This window comes from Salvelinus alpinus, chromosome 28 (genome assembly GCF_045679555.1).
Source record: "Salvelinus alpinus chromosome 28, SLU_Salpinus.1, whole genome shotgun sequence".
Taxonomy (NCBI): Eukaryota; Metazoa; Chordata; class Actinopteri; order Salmoniformes; family Salmonidae; genus Salvelinus; species Salvelinus alpinus.
In genome coordinates this window covers 5,513,679-5,537,590 of record NC_092113.1, presented here as the reverse complement: position 1 = coordinate 5,537,590, position 23,912 = coordinate 5,513,679, and the positions used below count along the sequence as shown (strand labels likewise).

Below are 23,912 nucleotides of genomic sequence, written 5' to 3'. Positions count from 1 at the left end.
CCAGTCAAACGTTTGGACACACCTACTCATTCCAGGGTTTTTCTTTATTTTACTATTTTCTACATTGTCGAATAATAGTGAAGACAACACAACTATGAAATAACACATATGGAATCATGTAGTAACCAAAAAAAAGTGTTAAACAAATCTAAATATATTTTATGTTTGAGATTCTTCAAAGTAGCCACCCTTTGCCTCGATGACAGCTTTGCAGACTCTTGGCATTCTCTCAACAAGCTTCATGAGGTAGTCCACCAATAAGAGGAAGAGACTTGCTTGGGCCAAGAAACATGAGCAATGGACATTAGACCGGTGGAAATCTGTCCTTTGGTCTGATGAGTCCAAATTTGAGATTTTTGTTTCCAACTGTTGTGTCTTTGTGAGACGCAGAGTAGGTGAACGGATGATCTCTGCATGTGTAGTTCCCACCATGAAGCATAGAGGAGGAGGTGTGATGGTGTGGAGGTGCTTTGCTGGTGACACTCTCTGTGTGATTTATTTAGAATTCAAGGCATACTTAACCAGCACGGCTACCACAGTATTCTGCAGCGATACGCCATCCCATCTGGTTCGCGCTTAGTGGGACTATCATTGCTTTTCAACAGGACAATGACCCGACAAATCAAATAATAATAAAAAATAATTATCACATATTTAGCAGATGTTATTGCGGGTGTAGCGAAATGCTTGTGTTCCTAGCTCCAACAGTGCAGTAATATCTAACAATTCACACCAATACACACAAATCTAAAAGTAAAATAATGGAATTAAGAAATATATAAATATTAGGACGAGCAATGTCGGAGTGGCATTGACTAAAACTGTAACGGTGTTCCTCCTCCTCTTCATCCGAAGAGGAGGAGCAGGGATTGAACCAAAATGCAGCTTTGCGATTTGACATGATATTTATTAAACAAAACAGAAAATACGACGAACACTTGAATAATTACAAAACAACAAACGACGTAGACAGACCTGGACGTAAGAACTTACATGTAACGAAGAACGAACGAACAAGTACTGACTACAAACAAAACGAACGAACGATACAGTCCCGTATGGTGCAACATCGACACAGACACAGGAGACAACCACCCACAACAAACAGTGTGACAACACCTACCTTAATATGATTCTCAATCAGAGGAGATGAAAACCACCTGCCTCTAATTGAGAACCATATTAGGTACCCAAACCAACATAGAAACAGAAAACATAGACTGTCCACCCAAACTCACGTCCTGACCAACTAACACATACAAAAACTAACATAAAACAGGTCAGGAACGTGACAAAAACACAGTAGAATAGAATACAGAATATACATATGAAATTAATAAAGCAGTATGTAAACATTATTAAAATGACTAGTGTTATATTATTAAAGTGACCAGTGATTCCATGTATATGTATATAGGGCAGCAGCCTCTAAGGTGCAGGGTTGAGTAACTGGGTGGTAGCCGGCTAGTGATGGCTATTTAACAGTCTGATGGCCTTGATATAGAAGCTGTTTTTCATTCTCTTGGTCCCAGCTTTGATGCACCTGTACTGACCTTGGCTTCTGGATGATAGCGGGGTGAACAGGCTGTGGCTCAGGTGGTTGATGTCCTTGATGATCTTTTTGGCCTTCATGTGACATCCGGTGCTGTAGGTGTCCTGTAGGGCAGGCAGTGTGCCCCCGGTGATGTGTTGGGCAGACCGCACCACCTTCTGGAGAGCCCTGCGGTTGCGGGCAGTGCAGTTGCCGTACCAGGCGGTGATACAGCCCAACAGGATGCTCTTAATTGTACATCTGTAAAAGTTTGTGATGGTCTTAGGGGCCAAGCCAAATTTCTTCCGCCTCCTGAGGTTGAAGAGGTGCTATTGTGCCTTCTTCACCACACTGTCTCTGTGGGGGGACCATTTCAGATTGTCAGTGTTTTGTATGCCGAGGAACTTGAAGCTTTCCACCTTCTCCACTGTGGTCCCGTCAATGTGGATAGGGGCGTGCTCCCTCTGCTTTTTCCTGAAGTCCACAATCAGCTCCTTTGTTTTGTTGACGTTGAGGGAGAGGTTATTTTCCTGGCACCACTCCGCCAGGGCCCTCACCTCCTCCCTCGTCATTGTTGGTAATCAGGCCTACAATGGTTGTGTCGTCTGCAAACTTGATGATTGAGTTGGAGTGTGTGGCCACGCAGTCATGGGTGAACAGAGAGTACAGGAGGGGGCTGAGCACGCATCCTTGTGGGGGCCCGTGTGTTGAGGATAAGTGAAGTGGAGGTGTTGTTTCCTAACTTCACCACCTGGAGGCGGCCCGTCAGGAAGTCCAGGACCCAGTTGTACAGGGCAGAGTTCAAACCCAGGTCCCCAAGCTTAATGATGAGCTTGAAGGGTACTATGGTGTTGAAGGCTGACCTATAGTCAATTAACAGCATTCTTACATAGGTATTACTCTTGTCCAGATGGGATAGGGCAGTGTGCAGTGCGATGGCGATTGCATCGTCTGTGGATATATTGGGGTGGTAAGCAAATTGAAGTGGGTCTAGGCTGTCCGGTAAGGTAGAGGTGATATGATCCTTAACTAGCCTCTCAAAGCACTTCATGATGACAGAAGTGAGTGCTATGGGGCGATAGTCATTTAGTTCAGTTACCTTTGCTTTCTTGGGTACAGGAACAATGGTGGACATCTTGAAGCAAGTGGGGACAGCAGACTGGGATAGGGAGAGATTGAATGTCTCCATAAACACTCCAGCCAGCTGGTCTGTACATGCTCTGAGGACAATGCTAGGGATGCCGTCTGGGCCGTCAGCCTTGCGAGGATTAACACGCTTAAATGTCTTACTCATGTCGGCCACGCAGAACGAGAGCCCACAGTCCTTGGTAGGGGGTCTATGGAGAGGTTACAACAGTCTGGGACCAGTCCTGCTATTACTCTGACTGTTTGTAAGGAAACAGTTCAAACTGACCAATGCCAGGAAGGTGGCAGGACCTATGGATTCAGACTCCGGGTGCTCAAGGACTGTGCAACAACATCCAGTCCCATCTTCTAGCCCGCCAACTCCAGGTCATGCAGTTACATCCTTCCACCATCACCTGGGTCATGGACTACCTCACTGACAGGCCGCAGTGGGTCAGACTACAGAACCACTCGGTCTCAGACAACATCATCACTAACACAGATGCCCCACAAGGGACGGTTTTGTCACCATTCCTCTTCACCCTCTACACAGCAGACGGCTGGCACGCCCAAGCCTCCTGTCACCTACAAATGTTTTCAGACGATTCAGCCATTGTAGGCTGCATTACAAAGGATGATGATTCCCTATACAGGGAGGAAATATCTTAATTTGTGGCATGGTGCAGCTGAAACCACCTGGAGCTGAATGGGTCTAAAACCAATGAGCTGGTGATAGACTTCAGGAGGAAGGAGAGTGCGTCTGCTGTGGTCACCAATGGGGTCACTGTGGAAAGGGTGGGCTTGTACAAATACCTGGGGGTGGTGATTGACGATAAGCTACAGTGGAAAGAGAACACCTCTATTGTTTTTAAAAACAATCTAGAGCCCACCCTAGATAAGCGGAACCTCAAGAAGCTCAGGAGTATAGAGGCCAACACTAGCTACAGTACCTGGCTGGAGCATCGCAGTGAGATGGCAGACAGATATTTTTTTCCTAAAACAGAGCGTTTCCACGGATCCTTTTTACCATATGCTATGAGGCTTTTTATTTATTTATTTTTTCTTTATTTAACTACGCAAGTCAGTTAAGAACAAATTCTTATTTTCAATGACGGCCTAGAAACAGTGGGTTAACTGCCTTGTTCAGGGGCAGAACAAAAGATTTGTACCTTGTCAGCTCGGGGATTCGAACTTGCAACCTTTCGGTTACTAGTCCAACACTCTAACCACTAGGCTTCCCTGCCGCTTTTAACATGAACACTTCAGTTTTTATATCCATTGATGATGTGTTGCTTTTAATGTCTGTGTGTCTTTTGTTGTGTTTTTATGGCATATTTATTGATAATGTATGTATTGGCTGGTGCAATCAAATTTCTCCTCTGGGGGATTAATAAAGTACTATCTTATCTTATCTTAAGGCCCTTCAAGGTTGAAGATTGAGAACTCGAGAACTTTTGTCTCTAATCCATACATTTTTAGCCCCTTAATGTTATCAGATCTGATGACCGTTCAATTACCATAATAAACAACCTTGTTATTAATGTGCTATAAAGATTATACCTGCTTTCCCTGCATTCTCATAGTTTTTAATTATTTCTGCCAAGATCATCTTACATTTGATGGCTTTGGGTGAGGATTGACTGGTGACGGGTATCTTTGGAACCAGCATAGGCTTCCCAAACACCTGGACGTCGAAGCTTGCATAGTCGAAGGAGACCTTGGAGTATTTCTCCAGCTCTTTGGCCAAGTTGGCGCGGGGTGTAGCAGGCACCATGTTGGGTCTGTAGCCGTACTGAGGGATCTCCAGCTGCTTCACAAAACACATTGGTCTGTTGGAGCGAGAGAGAGAGAGAGTCAGAACATTATGTGCAAGAGAAAGGGTAAAATATGAGTAAAATGCATCAGAGACGGACAGCTATTTAAGTAAGGGGAGAAAGGGAGGAGGAGAGAGGGCTCACCTGAGAACTCTGTCTGAGTGGGGGCTCCCAGTTTGGGGCTCGCTGACTGAAGGCTGGGGGTGACTGAGGGTGACTTGGCCCCCCTTGGCGAGCTTCTCTGCAGCTGCGATGGGACAACCGGACAGACTGAGACAGACAAAGAGAGATAGTGATAATTAATCAATTGTTTCACTTTTGATTGACTAACTTTGTGACTAGAACTACAGCTTATCAACAGCTCATTTACCATACACTCAATGATAGTCTTTAAGTGTAGGGATAAAAGGTAAATGTGAGGTTATAATCGTTGGACAGTATAATACCTTCGGTGCGTGTTGCGATTGCTGTTGACGTGCCCTTGGCCTGTGCATCCTGGAGTTGGACACTTCAGCACGTTCTCGTGCATGGCCAGGACTAGGGAAATGGAGGCAAAGAGACATAGACAGAGAGATGTATGTATGTGTGACAAGTCTGCATATTGTTCAAAGGAGTAATGTTTCCTGTTAGCACTTTGGTAGTACTGTATTACTATTAGTACTACAAACAAAAGTACTCACTCTCAGGTGGGATCCTGTCTTTGTGAGGGCACCCAGAGAGGCTGCGGTGGTGGGGGTACAGCCCAGTCACATGGCCCGTCCCATCACACCCAGGGGTGGGGCATTTCACCTCTTTCTTGTCTGGATGGAAAGGGGAGAGAAGTTGAGTGAGCAGGATAATAATTGGAAGATGAACCTATGGTGGGTTAAAAGACATCCTGATAAACCATAAACTGTCCTACCTTTGCTGTGGTGTCCTCTGTGTCGCACGGCTGGGTCCATGGGTTTGCTGGCCCTGTCGTCGGGGCTGTGGTAGTGCTGGTCCTCGGGAGACTGTTGGTCGTCGTGCGGCCCTCTCACCTGCTCGGCCTTCAGGGCGATGGCTTGCTCCAGCAGCCCCAAGTTCCCCCGGGTCATATCCCAGGTCTCAGAGTCATCTGTCACGCCTGAACCCTGTGAGAGACAGTCATCTTCCTCCTCCTCTTCCTCCTCCTCAGATCGTATCTCGATGACCACTGTGGTAGGTGAGGCTTTGTGAGAGTCTTGGTCTTCTTCTTCCACCTCCCCTGCTTCTGCTTCCTCCTCTCCTTCCTCCTCCTCTTCCTCCTCTTCTGTCAACGGGGTACCAATCTTTACCTCCTCCGGTGCCGCTTCTGTATCCTCACATCCCTGAGCAAGCGTACTAGAGGCAAGAGAGATGACAGGCTCCACGTGGACCACCTCCTCCTCCTCTTCCTCCTCCTTCTCTTCCATTACCTTCTTCTCAGTCTCCTCTCCCTCCTTCTCTTCCTCTTCTTCTTCCTCATCTCCTTCCACTTTTGCCTGATGCCTGCTGTAGTCACCACTGGAGTACTGATGATCTGAGTTCTCCTGACCCACACATTGCCTCTCATCCTCTTTCTCTTCCTCCACCCCCTCTTCTTCCTCTTCTTCCTCGTATCCTACCTCCTCCTTTTGCTTCTCCTCAATCTCTGCTCTCCCTGTTTCATCGTTGCCTTTGGGCTTCTCTGTTGTTCTGTATTCATCAACTGTCCCCTCATTTTCCTCCTCCTCCTCCTCCTCCTCCTCTGCGGCCTGTATCTCTGCCACTACTTGCACCTCCTCTTCGCGTCTGTCTGTCGCTGTCTCTGCCTCTGTTTCTGCTTCTGCCTCTGTGAAAGCCTGCTGTTGGGTTGTGGTGGCTGCCTCTGTGTCCTCCTGCAGAGCCTCTGCTTCAGGTGCAGCTATGGTGACGAACTCGACAGACGTCTTTTTTTCTGTGTCTTCGGGTAACACCTGTGCGCAATTGTCTGTGTACAGTGCAGAGTTGATAGGTTATTGCTAAAGAGAAAGCTGTTCCCTATATTTGTCTTTCCATCATTACTTACTTTAGTATCATTATAAATATGTACCACTGTAATAGCTAATAACAATCCATGATAAATGTAATATTTTCCTTGGATCCTGGTCTTCTCTTGACTCACCTTTCATCGACTCCAGTGGGTTTGGCGTTTTGTTATTTTCTTTCTCTTTCTGTTCCTCATCCTCTGACTCCTCCTCCTCCTCCTCATGCTCCGCCTCACTGCCAGCATCACTGTCTGCTGCGTTGAAACCCTCGTCCATGGCCAACTTCAGGGACGGGGACTTTTTCTTAGGGGCGGGCTGATTCTCTTCTGCCTCTGCTTCCGCCTCCGCAAGTTTCCTCTTCTTCACTATTGGGCATCCGAGAACGCTGTGGGTGCAAGGTGAGGAGATGGTAAGAGACTATTGAATTCCCCTTCAAATGTATATTTTACACTATACGTTGAATTTGTTATGGCTCTTTTAAAAAAACTGTGTTAGCATAGGAATTTGAGTGCTAAGAGTTAGTGGTAGTTAGTATAGTTAGTATATCATACCTTTTGTGTCGTGAATATCTCCCACTGACATGGCCTGAACCATCACATCCAGGGGTGGGGCAGCTACTTAGTGATACAAACAGGAAACAAACATTTGTTTTCTTCATGTTGCGCAATGGATACGTTCAAACTCTGTATGTGCTTTCCAGTTCATCACCAGCCCAGTTTCTTTGCTCTGAATATCTGCATGCTCTGGTTTAAGTGCACTGGGCCGGTCTAAACCAATATTACATTTATCAGGACTGGGCTACATGTATACAGTAATAGGAAAACTGTGTCTGTGAATTTAATACCGTAGCATAAAACATCGTCCTCTCTCACCTTAACTCTGTTCCCACGAGTTCACTGGGTACTGTGGAGTAAAAAGACAAACAGTGAACATCAAAACACTCACTTATCCTAAATGCACTCCAAATTAAGCTGTTTCAATTAGTGTCATGCGTTTGTGCGTGCATGTGTGTGGCCCCAGCTCACCTCTAATACCTTTTGAGCGGGTCCGTGTTCTTGTCTCTGCTGCTTCCTGACTCATCTGAAACACAAAGTGTCATGACAGTGCACTCACTACCCCTCTCTCTCTCTCTCTCTCTCTCTCTCTCTCTCTCTCTCTCTCTCTCTCTCTCTCTCTCTCTCTCTCTCTCTGTCAGTCACACACACACACACACACACAAACACACACATAAACACACATATACTACATAGGCACACAGGTACACATATTGATGCTCATACACACACGCACGCGCGCGCACACACACACACACACACACACACACACACACACACACACACACACACACACACACACACACACACACACACACACACACACACACACACACACACACACACACACACACACACACACACACACACACACACACACACACACACACAGCTTCACTTTTTGAGTGACTTCTCTACAATTATTCTACATCATCAATCCATACAGTACCTCATTGCAAGTACCATAGCAGTATCAATTTATCTTTCCCCCTGTCTTCCTCTTCCCACATACAAGTATTTTAAAGCACAGATACACCCATATCCAAACACATACACATAACATTCATACTGATTTCAAATTGAGGTGGAACCTCCCCTCATCCTCAATGGAGCAAGATCTGGTTACAAAAGCAGAGTCCTTATCAACTCTAATAAAAGCTTTTAAACGGAAAAATGTATGATCTCCTTCCGTTTAGGGAGGGAAGGAAGAGAGCGGGAGAGAGGAGCAGAGTGAGATAGATTTGTGTGAAATGGGAGGGTCACTGTTTCTGACACTACTCATCGGTATCACGAAGCATTAACTCTCTATTTCTCTCTCGCTCTTTCTCACACAGACACAGGCACACACAGGCACGCACACAAACACACACAGCTTCTCACTTTGATTCGCAGGCTCCTCTTGGTCTCACAGAATCTGCTTATTCTGTCCCCTCGTGTCCACCTCTGGTTCAGCAGCTGGCCTCTGAACTCATTTTCTATTGGAGAGGAGAGACATTGGACACAAAGTCATGGTTATACATCACCAGCATAAAGCATAAATACTTAGACAGGCCTGTACTGTCTGCACTGGTGACATCCTAACCCGTTACGTACTATATTTTTTCCATGTATGGCAAGTTCATTTCATTACATAATGTAAATTTGATTGGCGGTGTTGTTTGTTGTTGAACTTATTTGTGTACAAAATGTTTTTTTTAAAACATGTACACAAAATGATAATTGTAAAGCACCCCAGAAATCATCTCATGTTCAATCTGGGCAGAGCTATAGGTAAAAAAAGGTGGATGGTTCATAAGAGGGTGATAAATGTCACGGTTCATGAATCCACTGCCTCTCTCTCTCTTTCTCTTTCTCCTTTTCTCTCTCTCTCTCTCTCTCTCTCTCTCTCTCTCTCTCTCTCTCTCTCTCCCGTGTTTGTGTGGGCGTGGTTCCCAATCTCGGCCTGATTGTCTGCGCCAGCTGGAATCACTTATCTTCCCTTTATATGTTCTGTAACCAGTGTTTCTTGTTGTCAGATCGTTGTTACTTCCCTGAGGTTGTGTCGTGTGTCCGTGCTCATTCTCTCGCCGCCCTTGTGTGGATTATCTTCTGTGCTCCTTCCTACCCATCCGGACACACTCCTCTGGATTTCTCAGCACGCTATCATCGGAAGATGCGCCCTAGTCCCTGGGTCGGATTCCGTCTGAGTACAGTCTGTCTGTCCTGTTGCTGCTGTAAACTGTATTCATTAAACCATCGTTGCTTGCATCTTGCATCCGCCTCTGTATTGTCACAGAACGATCTGACCAGACCATGGATGCAGCGAGTTCAACGAGTCTGACCGAATTCATTTCCCGCAGTATCACGAGAATGGATCAACAAGAGGAGAACATCTCAAGCACAGGTCGGGCAGTACAAGCCCTTGCGACCCAGGTATCCCAGCTGACCCAACAATTACAACATCTGAGGGGTCTCGCTGCGCCACCTACACCGGCAGTTCAACCCGCCCCGCCAGAGCCGGATTCCCAGCTAGAGCCACGGCTACCGACACCAGAGGGTTATTCAGGTGATCCTGACTATTGCAGAGCTTTTCTTACGAGATGTTCCATGCATTTCTCGTTGCAGCCACGGACCTTCAACCGTGAACAGTCTAAGGTAGCATTCGTACTCACACTGCTATCAGGCAAAGCGGCTCTTTGGGGAACGGCGGTGTGGGCGAACCAGGACCCATGCTGCACCTCTTTCCAGACACTCTCCGAGGAGATGAGAAGGGTCTTCGATCGGGCCGTGGCGGGTAGGGAGGCGGCCAGACTACTCGCTGACCTTCGCCAAGGAGACCGTTCAGTATCGGAATACTCCATCCAATTCCGCACTCTGGCCGCAGAGTGTCAGTGGAACGAGGAGGCGCAGTGGGACATGTTCCTGCATGGGCTGGAGGACCGGATCCAGAAGGAGATTTATGTTCTGGACCTTCCCAGGAGTTTAAATGGACTAGTGGAACTAGCCTTGAGGGTCGACGCTCGTCTGAGTCGTATTGGCCGCCGAGCATGCCCTAACAGACCGTATAACGACACGGAGGGCTGGCATGCCAGCGGCGGGAACACGGCCAGTTCAGCCTCCGCTTACGAACCCATGCAGCTGGGGAGAGCTCGCCTCTCCCGGGAAGAGAGGGAGAGGCGGAGATCCCAAGGACTCTGTCTCTACTGTGGTAGAGCGGGCCACTTTATCCACTCCTGCCCGGTAAAAGATCAGGCCCGGTAGTAAGTATGAGGCTACTATCGGGTGGTGTCACCACAGAGAAGACCTCATCATCTACTCTCCTCCCGGTAAGACTAAGATGGGCCACCCACACGCACGACACCCAAGCCTTACTGGACTCAGGAGCAGAGGGTAATTTCATGGACTTCAAGCTCGCTCACAAACTCCAGATTCCTATCACCTCACTCACGCACAAGATATCCGTCAACGCTCTCAATGGTCAAGAACTCCCCAACATTTCTCACACCACTGAACCTATCACACTCATCACTTCTGGCAATCACACTGAGACACTATCATTTCTACTCATGGACTCACCCCTTGCACCATTAGTTCTCGGCCACCCTTGGCTCACCCAACACAACCCCAGAGTTGACTGGGGTCATAACTCTATATCCATGTGGAGTAACAAGTGTCTTGAGTCCTGTTTAGTGTCTGCTTGTTCATCTGTGTCTGATTCTGTGTTTCTAGAGGAGGCAGTGGATTTGTCTAACGTGCCCGTTGAATACCTCGACCTGAAGGAGGTGTTCAGTAAGTCCCGTGTTGCTTCTCTTCCTCCGCATCGTCCCTATGACTGTGCAATAGAATTATTGCCAGGTGAGTCTCCGCCTAAAGGCAAGTTATATTCACTCTCTGTTCCTGAGAGGGAGGCTATGGAGAGATACATCTCTGATTCTCTGGCATCTGGATTCATTCGTCCTTCCTCTTCTCCAGCGGGGGCGGGGTTCTTCTTTGTGGGGAAGAAGGACGGATCTCTGCGTCCTTGCATTGATTACCGTGGGTTGAATAACATCACAGTGAAGAATACCTATCCCTTACCGTTGATGTCCTCAGCCTTTGAAAGGGTACAGGGAGCATCCGTGTTCACTAAGTTGGATTTACGTAATGCATATCATTTGGTTCGCATAAGGAGGGGGGACGAATGGAAGACCGCGTTTAACACCCCCAGAGGGCACTTCGAATATTTGGTCATGCCTTTTGGGCTATCCAACTCCCCAGCGGTTTTCCAGGCACTCGTCAATGACGTGCTGAGAGATATGATTGATCAGTTCATATATGTTTACCTGGATGACATACTGATTTTTTCTTCTTCTCTCCAGGAACACGTTCAGCACGTCAGACGAGTGCTTCAGAGGTTGTTGGAGAATGGACTTTTTGTCAAGGCGGAGAAATGCATTTTTCATGCACAATCCGTTCCATTCCTAGGTTACATCGTCTCGACTGAAGGTATTCGCATGGATCCTGACAAGGTTAAGGCTGTGGTGGATTGGCCAAGCCCAGATTCCCGTAAGGCCCTACAGAGGTTTCTGGGATTCGCCAATTTCTACCGGCGTTTCGTTCGCAACTTTAGCCAGATAGTCGCTTCTCTTACCGCCTTAACCTCCCCCAGAGTGACGTTCAGGTGGTCCGATACAGCCGAGGCTGCATTCGCCAAACTCAAGAGCCGCTTTGTTTCGGCCCCCATCCTTATAGCTCCCGATCCCTCGCGTCAGTTCGTGGTGGAGGTGGACGCTTCAGAGGTGGGGGTAGGTGCGGTACTTTCCCAACGTTCCTCTTCTGACGACAAGATGCACCCTTGCGCGTTCCTGTCCCATCGGTTATCACCTGCGGAACGCAACTACGACATTGGCAACAGAGAGTTGTTGGCAGTGAAGTTAGCACTGGAGGAGTGGCGCCATTGGTTAGAGGGTTCGGGGGTACCTTTTATAGTTTGGACCGATCACAAAAATTTGGAATATATCAGAACCGCCAAGCGACTCAACTCCAGGCAGGCGCGGTGGGCACTCTTTTTCGGACGTTTTGACTTCTCTCTCTCGTATCGCCCGGGTTCCAAGAATGTCAAACCCGATTCCCTTTCTCGCATTTTTGACCATTCCGAACGCCCATCCACTCCCGAGTGCATCCTACCCGGGACCCTAGTGGTCTCCACACTCACATGGGAGGTTGAATCGAGGGTCAAAACGGCCTTAGAAGGGGTAAAGCCTCCGCCCGGTTGCCCGCCTAATCGGTTGTTTGTGCCGGAGGGGTGTCGGTCCGATGTTATTCGGTGGGGGCATTGCTCCAACGTAGCGTGTCATCCAGGAGTCAGCCGCACTAGCTTTTTGGTTAAGCAACGCTTTTGGTGGCCACTGATGGCTCGTGACATTCACAGTTTTGTCTTGGCTTGCTCGGTTTGTGCCACTGGGAAGACTTCTAATCGACCCCCAGATGGGTTACTCCAACCGCTGTCGGTCCCTTCGAGACCCTGGTCCCACATCGCGCTAGATTTTGTTACCGCCCTCCCGCCCTCCCAGGGCAAGACGGTTGTTTTGACCGTGGTGGACCGGTTCTCGAAGGCGGCTCATTTTATTCCCTTGCCTAAATTACCATCTGCCAAGGAGACAGCGGTAACTGTCGTGGATCACGTCTTTCGCTTACATGGCCTGCCGATGGACGTAGTTTCTGACAGGGGGCCCCAATTTGTGTCCAAGTTTTGGCAAGAGTTTTGTAGGTTACTGGGAGCGAGTGTCAGTCTGTCTTCAGGGTTTCATCCCCAGAGCAACGGTCAAACGGAGAGGGCCAACCAAGATTTGGAGAGAGTGTTGCGATGTTTGGTTTCTAAGAATCCCTCTTCCTGGAGTCAACAACTCTCTATGGTTGAGTACGCTCACAATTCGTTGCCAGTGGCAGCCACGGGTCTCTCTCCGTTTGAGTGTAGTTTAGGTTACCAGCCACCTATCTTTCCCAGTACGGAGTCCGAGGTCACTGTTCCCTCCGCTCACGCTTTCATCCAGAGGTGCCGTCACGCATGGAGCAGAGCCCGTGAGACTCTTCTCCGGGTGGGGGCGCGCACCAAGGCTAAGGCCGATCGCCGCCGGTCGAAGCCTCCGGTATACGTCGTTGGCCAAAGAGTGTGGCTTTCTACTAAGAACATTCCACTCCGATCCGTTTCGAACAAGCTTGCCCCCAAATTTATCGGCCCGTTCAAAGTCACCAGGATCATTAGTCCGGTGGCGGTCCGGCTCAAGCTTCCTCCGGCGTATAGGAGAATTCATCCTACCTTTCATGTGTCTAAAATAAAACCTGTGTTTCAGGCACGCATTAACCCGCCGGTCCCGGTTCCCCCGCCGCCACGAGTTGTTGATGGGGAACCCACCTTTTCTGTCAATCGTATTTTGGACTCTAGAAGGAGGGGACGCGGATTCCAGTACCTGGTGGACTGGGAGGGTTACGGTCCGGAGGAGAGAAGTTGGGTACCTGCTAGGGACATTCTGGATCACTCCCTTATCGATGATTTCAATCGACAGGTAAATTCGCCTGGGAACGCCAAGAGGCGTTCCTAGGGGGGGGGGGTATTGTCACGGTTCATGAATCCACTGCCTCTCTCTCTCTTTCTCTTTTTCTCTCTCTCTCTCTCTCTCTCTCTCTCTCTCTCTCTCCCGTGTTTGTGTGGGCGTGGTTCCCAATCTCGGCCTGATTGTCTGCGCCAGCTGGAATCACTTATCTTCCCTTTATATGTTCTGTAACCAGTGTTTCTTGTTGTCAGATCGTTGTTACTTCCCTGAGGTTGTGTCGTGTGTCCGTGCTCATTCTCTCGCCGCCCTTGTGTGGATTATCTTCTGTGCTCCTTCCTACCCATCCGGACACACTCCTCTGGATTTCTCAGCACGCTATCATCGGAAGATGCGCCCTAGTCCCTGGGTCGGATTCCGTCTGAGTACAGTCTGTCTGTCCTGTTGCTGCTGTAAACTGTATTCATTAAACCATCGTTGCTTGCATCTTGCATCCGCCTCTGTATTGTCACAGATAAATAACCATGACTCTTATTAAATTATTATTATTGTTATTGCACCCACTAGGCTATAGAACGATATTCTAATTCTACGATGACACAGCGTTACACCTGTGAACAATGTACAAAAACCAGTCAAAAGTTTGGACACACCTACTCATTCAAGGGATTTTCTTTATTTTACATTGTAGAATAATAGGAAGACATCAAAACTATGAAATAACACATGGAATCATGTGGTAACCAAAAAGTTATTAAACAAAAAATTGAGATTCCTCAAAGTAGCCACTCTTTGCCTTGATGACATCTTTGCACACTCTTGACATTCTCTCAACCAGCTTCACCTGGAATGCTTTTTCCCACCAGTCTTGAAGGAGTTCCCACATATGCTGAGCACTTGTTGGCTGCTTTTCCTTCACTCTGCGGTCCAACTCATCCCAAACCATCTCAATTTGGTTGAGGTCAGGTGATTGTGGAGGCCAGGTCATCTGATGCAGCACTCCATCACTCCCCTTCTTGGTCAAATAGTCCTTACACAGCCTGGAGGTGTGTTTTTGGTCCTTGTCCTGTTGAAAAACAAATGATAGTCCCACTAAGCGCAAACTAGATGGGATGGTGAATCACTGCAGAATGCTGTGATAGCCATGCTGGTTAAGTGTGCCTTGAATAATAAATAAATCACTGACAGTGTCACCAGCAAAGCACCCCCACACCATCACACATTCTCTTCCATGCTTCATGGTGGGAACCACACGTGCGGACAGATTTCCACTGATCTAATGTCCATTGCTTGTGGTTCTTGGAGCAAGCAAGTCTCTTCTTATTATTGGTGTCCTTTATTAGTGGTTTCTTTGCAAGGCCTGATTCATGCAGTCTCCTCTGAACAGTTGATGTTGAGATGTGTCTGTTACTTGAACTCTGTGAAGCATTTATTTGGCCTGCAATTTCTGAGCCTGGTAAATCTAATGAACTTATCCTCTGCAGCAGAGGTAACTCTGGGTCTTCCTCTCCTGTGGCGGTCCTCATGAGAGCCAGTTTCATCGTAGCGCTTGATGGTTTTTGTGACTACACTTGAAGAAACATTAAAAGTTCTTGAAATTTTTCGGATTGACTGACCTTCATATCTTCAAGTAATGATGGACTGTCGTTTCTCTTTTCTTATTTGAGCTGTTCGTTCTTGTCATAATATGGACTTGGTCTTTTACCAAATAGGGCTATCTTGTGTATACCACCCCTACCTTGTCACAACACAACTGATTGGCTCAAATGCATTAAGAAGGAAAGAAATTCCTCAAATGAACTTTCAACAAGGCACACCTGTTAATTGAAATGCATTCCAGGTGACTGCCTCATGAAGCTGGTTGAGAGAATGCCAAGAGTGTGCAAAGCTGTCATCAAGGCAAAGGGTGGCTACTTTGAAGAATCACAAAAATTAAATATATTTTGATTTGTTTAAAACTTTTTTGGTTACTACATGATTCCATATGTGTTATTTCATAGTTTTGATGTCTTCACTATAATTCTACAATGTAGAAAATAGTAAAAATGTAAGAAAAACCCTGGAATGAGTAGGTGTGTCCAAACTTTTGACTGGTGCTGTATAGCATGGGCACTCGACCCAGCTGTTTAATTTTAGGCCTATTATACATTACGAACTACATCCACACAGCTATTGCCTCATGTGGGCACCTGGTACCTTAGAGCTCCTCATACATTAGGACTCTTCAACCCTGTGCCTGGAGAGCTACCATCAAGTAGGTTTTCGCTCCAACCCTAATCTAGCGCACCTATTTCTAATAATTAGCTGGCTGATAAATGAAATCAGGTTAATTAAATCTGTTATTTACAACCGTGTGGCTCAGTTGGTAGAGCATGCAGCTTGCAACGTCAGAGTTGTGCTTTGGATTCCCACGGGGGACCAGTACCTGAAAGTACGAAAAATGTATGCATTTACTACTGTAAATCGCGTCTGATAAATGAAAAAATGTCTAACCTACAGGAGGGTAGCTCTCCGCGAACAGGGTTGGGCTGTGTGTGGGATTCTCCCAGAGAAATATAAGAGAACAATACAGAAGGCCTGCACGTGTGTTATCACTAGAGCTCTCAGTTAATCACTGATATTGAGGGATCGCCTACAGTGTTCTAAGATCATGTTGCGTAAAACATGCAGCAATGTGCAAAACAACATGTATAATTTTATACCATATTAGGCCTACCTATGATTACGCCTGCTATATGGATGGACGGTTAGCCCTGTAACTGGTGGTAATTGTGTTATTTGAGGAATAGCCTTTCATAAACCGGCCATGAAGCATATATGCTAAAATATTTAACTGTACAACGGAAATGCATATCCGCTTACCAGAGCAGCTAACCTACCCAAAGCATAGCCCTCGACCATGCTATTTTTCTTCTGTATTGCACATAATGGAATTAGACCTAAAAGCATACTGTAGGACACATTTGAATAGATTTTAAAAAATATGATTGTGGGTTTAAAGAGAACGGGGCTTCGTGTCTTTGTTTATCGTTATTGAACAAAAACACCACGGCGCTCGCTGTCCATGGTGCTAACACGACCTAACACACTCACTCTGTATGAGAGGCTATGGCACCACGCCTTCGATTTAATCAGTCCTTGCTGTAGAGAGAGAGCGAGAGAGCCTTCAAATATCAAGCTTGGGTGGGTTTTTCTAGTGCTACTATATTAATAAACTCGTTATAAATGGCACTCCGAGCGCACTTAGCCCCGGGAGATGGTGACATTTGAGGGGCGCATCGGCTCTCGGAAATGTAGCTCCACCTCCCCCGTCTCCTACCGACACACTTTACAGTCATCGACACACAACCTCCTGCGAGCCGAGTAGCAAAGCACTAGGCAAATTATATAGTAACGCAGCAAGTAGGCCCATTGCAAAGCCACTTTGTAACAAAATAACATGCAGGTTTGGGCCTTAATTGGTCATCGAGTGAACATCCACATACAACTGAACTACAAAGACAAAAAACTGAAGAAGAGATAGGAACAAGAAAAGTAGGCAACATTGCGTTTATTAAAGGCCTATGCCTCTCCGGGTTGCAAAAACATAAAGGACTTTCACAATAGCACCCTAAATCGAAACAAATATGCCTAGCTTCAAATAGTATTTCATATCTCCTACTTTTTCTATAGGCTCTTCATAAAGGAAAGAAAGGGTAAACCACAAAATACAATGGCATAGGCTACTGTACAAGGCCTACAGCTTTCAAACTTATCAACATTATGCTTTTCTCCAAGTTTCAGTAACCCTAAGCAACACTAAATCGGCTACAAATCACACATTAATGTTTTTACAAACTGTGAACATTATAGCTTATTCTGAAACTCATATCAAAACGATAAACGTTTTTTTCAAGGGAAATATTCAAAAGAGTTCCGTCATTTGTCCGAATTGACATTCTCTGGTCGTTTGGATTACCTTTGGATTACCTTTGGATTAACATAACTGTGTGTTCTGCTTTTTCAGTCCATAATGTATATGATACTGAAGGTTATGTGAAATAAGATGAGTGTTTTATATAAATGAGCAGCCTAAAGAGACTGCATCTTTAAGAATTATGACCGGGACGTCCATTATAGAAACCAAAATATATTCGCGAAAGGATAGGTTTACAATCTGATTTCAAACGAATTCGGGGAACACAATAATGTAACTATATACTGCAGAATTGTAAACGTAATATGATTTATAAATAGCCTACCATTCTTGAATGGTTCTGGTTGCTTCGTTGTTTTCAAGTAGGCAAAACGGGCTTTCTGATCCCTATTTCAACAACTTCTGCTCAGCATTGGATACAACGTCCACAACATCCCCGCACCGCCCTCATTGACCGTTAGAGACATCAAACATAATCCGGAGCTGAGTGCTCTTCCGACAGTCTCCAGTTTACAAATGCGGCATTACTCCAACTTTAAATTTAGAATACCCTACTCCAAAATGCATAAGCAAAAAAACATGGCTTCATTTGCCTTTGTCAGCGAGAATACGTAATATTGCCTTACCTTTCGCTCATGGTCCCTTGTTCACCCCTCCCCCATACTCTGACATCACCATAGCAAACCCCACAACATAGGCTAAGAGGGGCAGGGCTTCGGGTACTCCAGTTAATTTTTGATATCACTTATCATGCTGCATCAATCATAAATTATCTTGACACCCTCAATAAACATCAGTATTGAGGCAAATCTAAGCACCGTGCAAGGATCTTGAACAGTTCAGTGTCCCGGATAGCGCTTGGGTGGCGCGTGCCTTAGTTTCAGCACCATGGACAGTAGCTAGACCACTCTGCTAAAACTGCCGTCCATAAACATGACATTTGGTCTTATAAGTGTGATAATTACTCTTACAGCTCAATATAAACCACTTTCCAATGCACACCGATAGAAAACCCTTCAAAGTAAAATTTTAAAAAACATCGGCTTTTGACGTTATCATTTATTTAACTAGGCAAGTCAGTTAAGAACAAATTCTTATTTACAATGACGGCCTACCCCAGCCAAACCCGGGTCAATTGTGCGCCGCCCTATGGGACTCCTAATCACGGCCGGATGTGATGCAGCCTGGATTCGAACCAGGGACTGCAGTGATGCCTCTTGCATTGAGATGCAGTGCCTTAGACCGATGCGCCACTTGTTCATTGAACACGTGATTCGAATTGCATGGGGTCTGTTATAGACAACGTCTTCGTAGCACGTTATGTAGGCATCCAAAGTATCAAAAGAAAAACTTTTGTTTTGATGAAAATAATATAATGTAACAGCAAAAAATACATCAACTTCAGAAGAAGGTTTAAATACATGTTAATAAATGCTAACATAGCCACGAATATATGACAGTAATCTAGGTCTAATCATCAAATCATGCAGCCTATGCCTATACAAATTTAGAAACCCAATCAATAACTTAAACAATACGAATAGGCTAAAATGAATTAGTAGTTTACACTTTGGAGTGCATGTAACTAAATGTTTTTACTTATTGGGCATAGGTCTATAGCCTAGCAGGCCTAGTTTATATCCATCAGACGTCCGGTTGCAAAAATCATCCACATTTTGGCACTGTTAAAAATGAAGTAACTTCGAATGAGTTTTGCATATTTAAAGAGACTCACCTCCTCTTCGGTTACCAGCTGGGGCCTTTTTCTCCCCCATCTAATCTCAGGCACTTCTTAAAGCCCCAGTGCAGATGGACAGCCCTGCTCTGGAATACAATCAGCGTTGGATCTGCTGTGACTAGGACCGGCTGTATAAATATTACATAGGGGGCGACCGACGAGAGGGTAGGCTACACTTTCAACTCCCCACCAACAGATGGACCAATCTGACAGACTCCCCCACCCCGCACAAAACTTTTTTAATACGCCTGCAGCCTGACGTCCCCTATACAGAGTTAAGAGCCACTAATCCCTGAAGGGACACAACTTTCCTTTGTCTAACAAAGTGTCTGGACGGAATGTGAGTTCAGGAAATCTTTGGTCAGCACAAAGGGCCTTGTGTGGTTAGGAGTCAACATTGTTTTTCTGTTGATATAATTTCGGTCATGTAGGCTACAGAAACACTTTTCATAAACAGCTGAAATTCAGCAACTGTGCAATTTAAAAAAAAACTTTTAATTGACCTTGTCGACTAGTTTTATAGAGTGGTGAGGAGACGGAGGAGCTCCGCTGACCCCTCGTGTCCGGAAGTAATTTAGCCATTCATTGTAGTCAATGCACTCTGTCGAGTTGCTATTTTCTCATGTCGATTAACTCGTGAAATTCCTGGATTACTCGTGATATTAATACAGTCCGATTTAATCAACAAATGCGATAGCCAGTTTAAAAAAAGGTTAAGGTTACAAGCAGTGGTGTAGTGCGATTTTAATTTATTTATTACATCATAATTTCTCAATCAAAGTTTGTACTGACAGATGTAGCATTGAATATTATTAGCCTATAGAATATGCATAAAATGCATCCTCCAATTGCAATGTCTGCCTATACCCACATATATTGTCTCAAGAAATGTTATATGTTTAAAACCTTTAAACAGCAAGTTCGGCATAGGTCTACTTAATTTCAAAATAGGCCATCATCACTGTCAATGACAATTCTTCACATTTTACCAGTGAATGCCCAAACTGCGTCTGCATGCCAATCATTTGATCTCAATCAGTTTCATGGGAATATGCATTTAGATTACTGTTTCGTGAGCAAGTTAGAGCAGATGGTGTTAACAAACAAATCGAAGCATGTATATTGTCTATTGGCGCGACCTTGAAAAAGGTGAGGTTCGCGCTCTGGCAGCACTTCATTCCTCAGTACAAGACTGCGTAGGCCTACATTTCAAGCTGTGTTGGCAAAATCACTACATATCCCGTCGAGCCAAGCGGGGAGAGGCTGCCCGTTGCCACAGTTCCAAGAACAGTCAGAAACGTCCAGCTAACCGGCTAAGCCAATAACGCCGGTGGATCTAAAATCTGAACTTGGTTCCGATTTAAGTACCAGTGATATTTATTCGTTTTATTTCATCTTTATTTAACTAGTCAAGTCAGTTAAGAACAAATTCTTATTTACAATGACGGCCTAGGAACAGTGGGTTAACTGCCTTGTTCATGGGCAGAACGACAGCTTTTTACATTGTCAGCTCGAGGATTCGAGCTAGCAACCTTTCGGTTACTGGCCTAACCACTAGGCTACCTTCGCCACTGTCGTTTTACGACAGATATCTCCAACCAATCATGACGCTTCATCAAAACAATACAACAATAAATAATTTAAGTTTATTCCCAGCGATTTTTTTTGTTACATGATTGTATAAGTTTATGACGTTTGGAAATTAGAACGAAAACTAGCACAGTTCAGCTAGCCAGCTAGTTTAGCCAGGGAAAACGGTCGTCACTAGTTACCACAGTCATAAACCCCATTTACAATGTATCTTCTTAAAATATGATTTCAAACCTAACCCTAACTTTAACGCTAACCTCACTGCGTGTTAACCTTATACCTAACCCTAACCTTAAATTAAGACCAAAAAGCAAATGTTTTGTTTCCCTGAATGTTTACGATAGAGACAATTTTGATTTTGTAGATGTGGTAAATATTGTAAACGAGGGAAAAGCAGAGAAAAATAGTTCGGGTTTAATGCACAATTCAGGAGACAGATTGTGGTTGTCATGCCCTGATATCTGGAACTGGAGGCGAAAACTTTGATTAAATGATTCAGAGACTGAATTAAATCAGATGACCTATATTTAAGGACAGGGAATCAATATACACTACTGAAATCAGCTGTAACTGTCAATATTACAACAAAGCTTAAAACATGTTTGCGTGAACCCTGAATAGAGAAAATGAATGGTGAAGTCCCTTTCTGACATGGTAGACTCCTCCTCACTACTCTATAGCTGCCATACATTTTGGGTTAAAATTACATTGTGTAAGTAGAGTTCATGAGTTATTGTAAATGAAATACAAAGCAGTCACCTTGACATAATTAGACTGTTTAAATAAAGTGGACGCCACCTGTTTGTGTCTAGTAGGCCTAGTGGCTGGAAGATGCTAGCCAATAGATGGGTTAGCTGACAACTTCACGAAATTGATGTGCGCGCATCCATGGGGCAGAAGTCAGCTTGTTGTGATTCTTGGATGACCAGTTTGCTAGCAGGAATTACAAACTGCCATGTGAGGAATTGGATCGTTTAATCTTGTTCTTGATACCATCATGTCTTGTTTTGAGGTGTTTTGAATGAAATTCGCTAGCTAGCTAAACAACAGCTGTAAAGATGTATTCGAGAGACTACAAGTGCCCATTGTGCAAATGTATTTATGTTTTCAATAAACAGTGGAGACTAAATATTCACTAGTTTACATGTTGGCAACATTCTAAGCCAACCCTGTCTGTATTCTCCCCATTGTTCCGCACGCGTCGGTTTTGTTGCTAAACAACCAACCCGTTTATCTATCCTAGTGATAAACCAATGCAAATACTGACACTTTCCTTACAACCAATAGGCTACTGTGTCTTTAAATTAGTCACTTGGCTATACAGCCTACGAAATTAACAAGTAAGTATTGGATTAAACATCTATAGCCTATATCAAATATTGCAGCATAAACAGACTATAACATAATTCAAATTATTGAATAAAAAACATGCAAGTTTATGCTACAACAAAAGAGCAAGTCCTATCCTAACAGATAAATTAGTGAACGATGCTTAGACCGTCACTTCTGCTCCTAACCTGAGTCCAGTTAGCCATCAACACATATCTTACTGAAGAGAGAGAGAAAAACAGATAATACATAGGCTACTCACGTAAAAACGTTTTACACAGCTTCATCTTTGCGGTGAAATTTCCCTCTGCACACTGCTTCAAAACACAAGCAACTTGACTTCATACTAAATAAAGTTGGTTAGAGAAACTTATCAGTCAGAGAGGGTGTATTGGGCAGCTGTCGGGTTGAACCAATCAGAGGCCACCGGTCCTGTTATTGTTTCCTAAAACAGCCAATGAGAGCGGCGCACACTGTCAGCGTTCCAAAACAATGCTCATTGAAAAGGAACACAAAGGGGTCGCGGACCCCAGCAAGTCACAAGTCTAATCCGACTTCTTCCCTTTCTCTCATTGCAACTCCTTAAATATGCTTTAGCTTTCAAAGTGTTACTGAAAACAGTGGTGTAAAGTACTGAAGTGAAAATACTTTAAAGTACTACTTAAGTCGTTTTTGGGGGTATTTGTACTTATCTACTTATACTTTTGGCAACTTTTACTTTTACTTCACTACATACCAAAAGAAAATGACATACATTTTACCTGACACCCAAAAGTACTTGTTACTATTTGAATGCTTAGCAGGACAGGAAAATGGTCCAATTCACACACTTATCAAGAGAACATCCCTCCCTGGTCATCCCTACTGCCTCTGATCTGGCGGAGTTACTAAACACACATGCTTCGTTTGTAAATTATGTCTGAGTGTTGGAGTGTAGGCCCTGGCTACCCGTAAGTAAATAAAAAAACTAATATAAGGAATTTGAAATTATTTATACATTTACTTATGATACTTAAGTATATTTTAGCAATTACATTTACTTTTGATGCTTAAGTATATTTAAAGCTAAATACTTTTAGACTTTTACTCAAGTATTATTTTACTGGGTGACTTTCACTTTTACTTGAGTCATTTTCTATTAAGGTGTCTTTACTTTTACTCAAGTTTGACAATTGGGTAATTTTTCCACCACTGACTGAAAGTAAGCTTTCATTTCTCAGAATGACTCCCTCAGAATTGTATCAGCAGGTGAAAGCTAGGCACCCTTTTGCTGCAGTATGTAATGAAACTGATTATAATACTCAAGTAGTGTGCAAAAATGCACAATCAGATTAATTTAGTCAATAAAATAATGTTGGTAACACTTGTGGTTATAACATGGCAATTGTGTGGAACAAGTTATAGGTCTAGTAGGCCTACTCATAGGCCCTATACCCTTACATTCAGTGTAGTTATGTTCTTCTTTCAAGGTAATACACCACATAATGTTGTACTATAGCACTGCAACATGCTACAGAAAGGTGTTGAAATTCACTCAAATAGGGATGAATTTGTCCTTCTTCTGTGAGTTGAGACTGAGTGCCCCCCCTCCCCCCATATACCCCTATGACAGATGGCCTGCAGATATTGATGACTGCAGGCTGCAGCCCCCCTTCCCCCACCTCCTTTCTGACAGGGCTTCTGGTTGTCCTCAAGGCATTCTGCAAGCTCAAACTTTTGAGAGTTGAGACATGTATTGCTGAGACCTGATTATGATTACCTTGAAATTAACTTGTTTTTATTTTGTAGTAAATAAACTGTATTTATGTTTTTCATCAATAT

General features: G+C 44.7%; 1 protein-coding gene across 14 annotated transcripts in view; it reads right to left on the bottom strand.

Moving 5' to 3' along the window:
* Window positions 1-22,436, bottom strand: part of LOC139557010 (myelin transcription factor 1-like) — a 41,146-nt gene extending 18,710 nt beyond the window's left edge. For 5 of the 14 annotated variants that reach the window (XM_071371273.1, XM_071371275.1, XM_071371280.1 and 2 more), the window contains exons 1-12: window positions 22,354-22,436; window positions 19,170-19,258; window positions 8,390-8,484; window positions 7,481-7,535; window positions 7,328-7,358; window positions 7,007-7,072; window positions 6,593-6,840; window positions 5,372-6,418; window positions 5,151-5,270; window positions 4,917-5,007; window positions 4,615-4,740; window positions 4,271-4,485 (exon numbers count right to left, since the gene is read on the bottom strand). In XM_071371273.1, coding sequence (XP_071227374.1) covers window positions 4,271-4,485; window positions 4,615-4,740; window positions 4,917-5,007; window positions 5,151-5,270; window positions 5,372-6,418; window positions 6,593-6,840; window positions 7,007-7,072; window positions 7,328-7,358; window positions 7,481-7,535; window positions 8,390-8,484; window positions 19,170-19,209 — 2,134 coding nt within the window. In that variant the 5' untranslated portion in view covers window positions 19,210-19,258; window positions 22,354-22,436. Of the gene's footprint in view, window positions 1-4,270; window positions 4,486-4,614; window positions 4,741-4,916; window positions 5,008-5,150; window positions 5,271-5,371; window positions 6,419-6,592; window positions 6,841-7,006; window positions 7,073-7,327; window positions 7,359-7,480; window positions 7,536-8,389; window positions 8,485-17,759; window positions 18,183-19,169; window positions 19,259-22,353 lie in introns of those variants that run through there. The other 9 variants (XM_071371274.1, XM_071371276.1, XM_071371277.1 and 6 more) reach the window with 9 other exon arrangements.
* Between the last annotated feature and the right edge of the window lie 1,476 nt (window positions 22,437-23,912).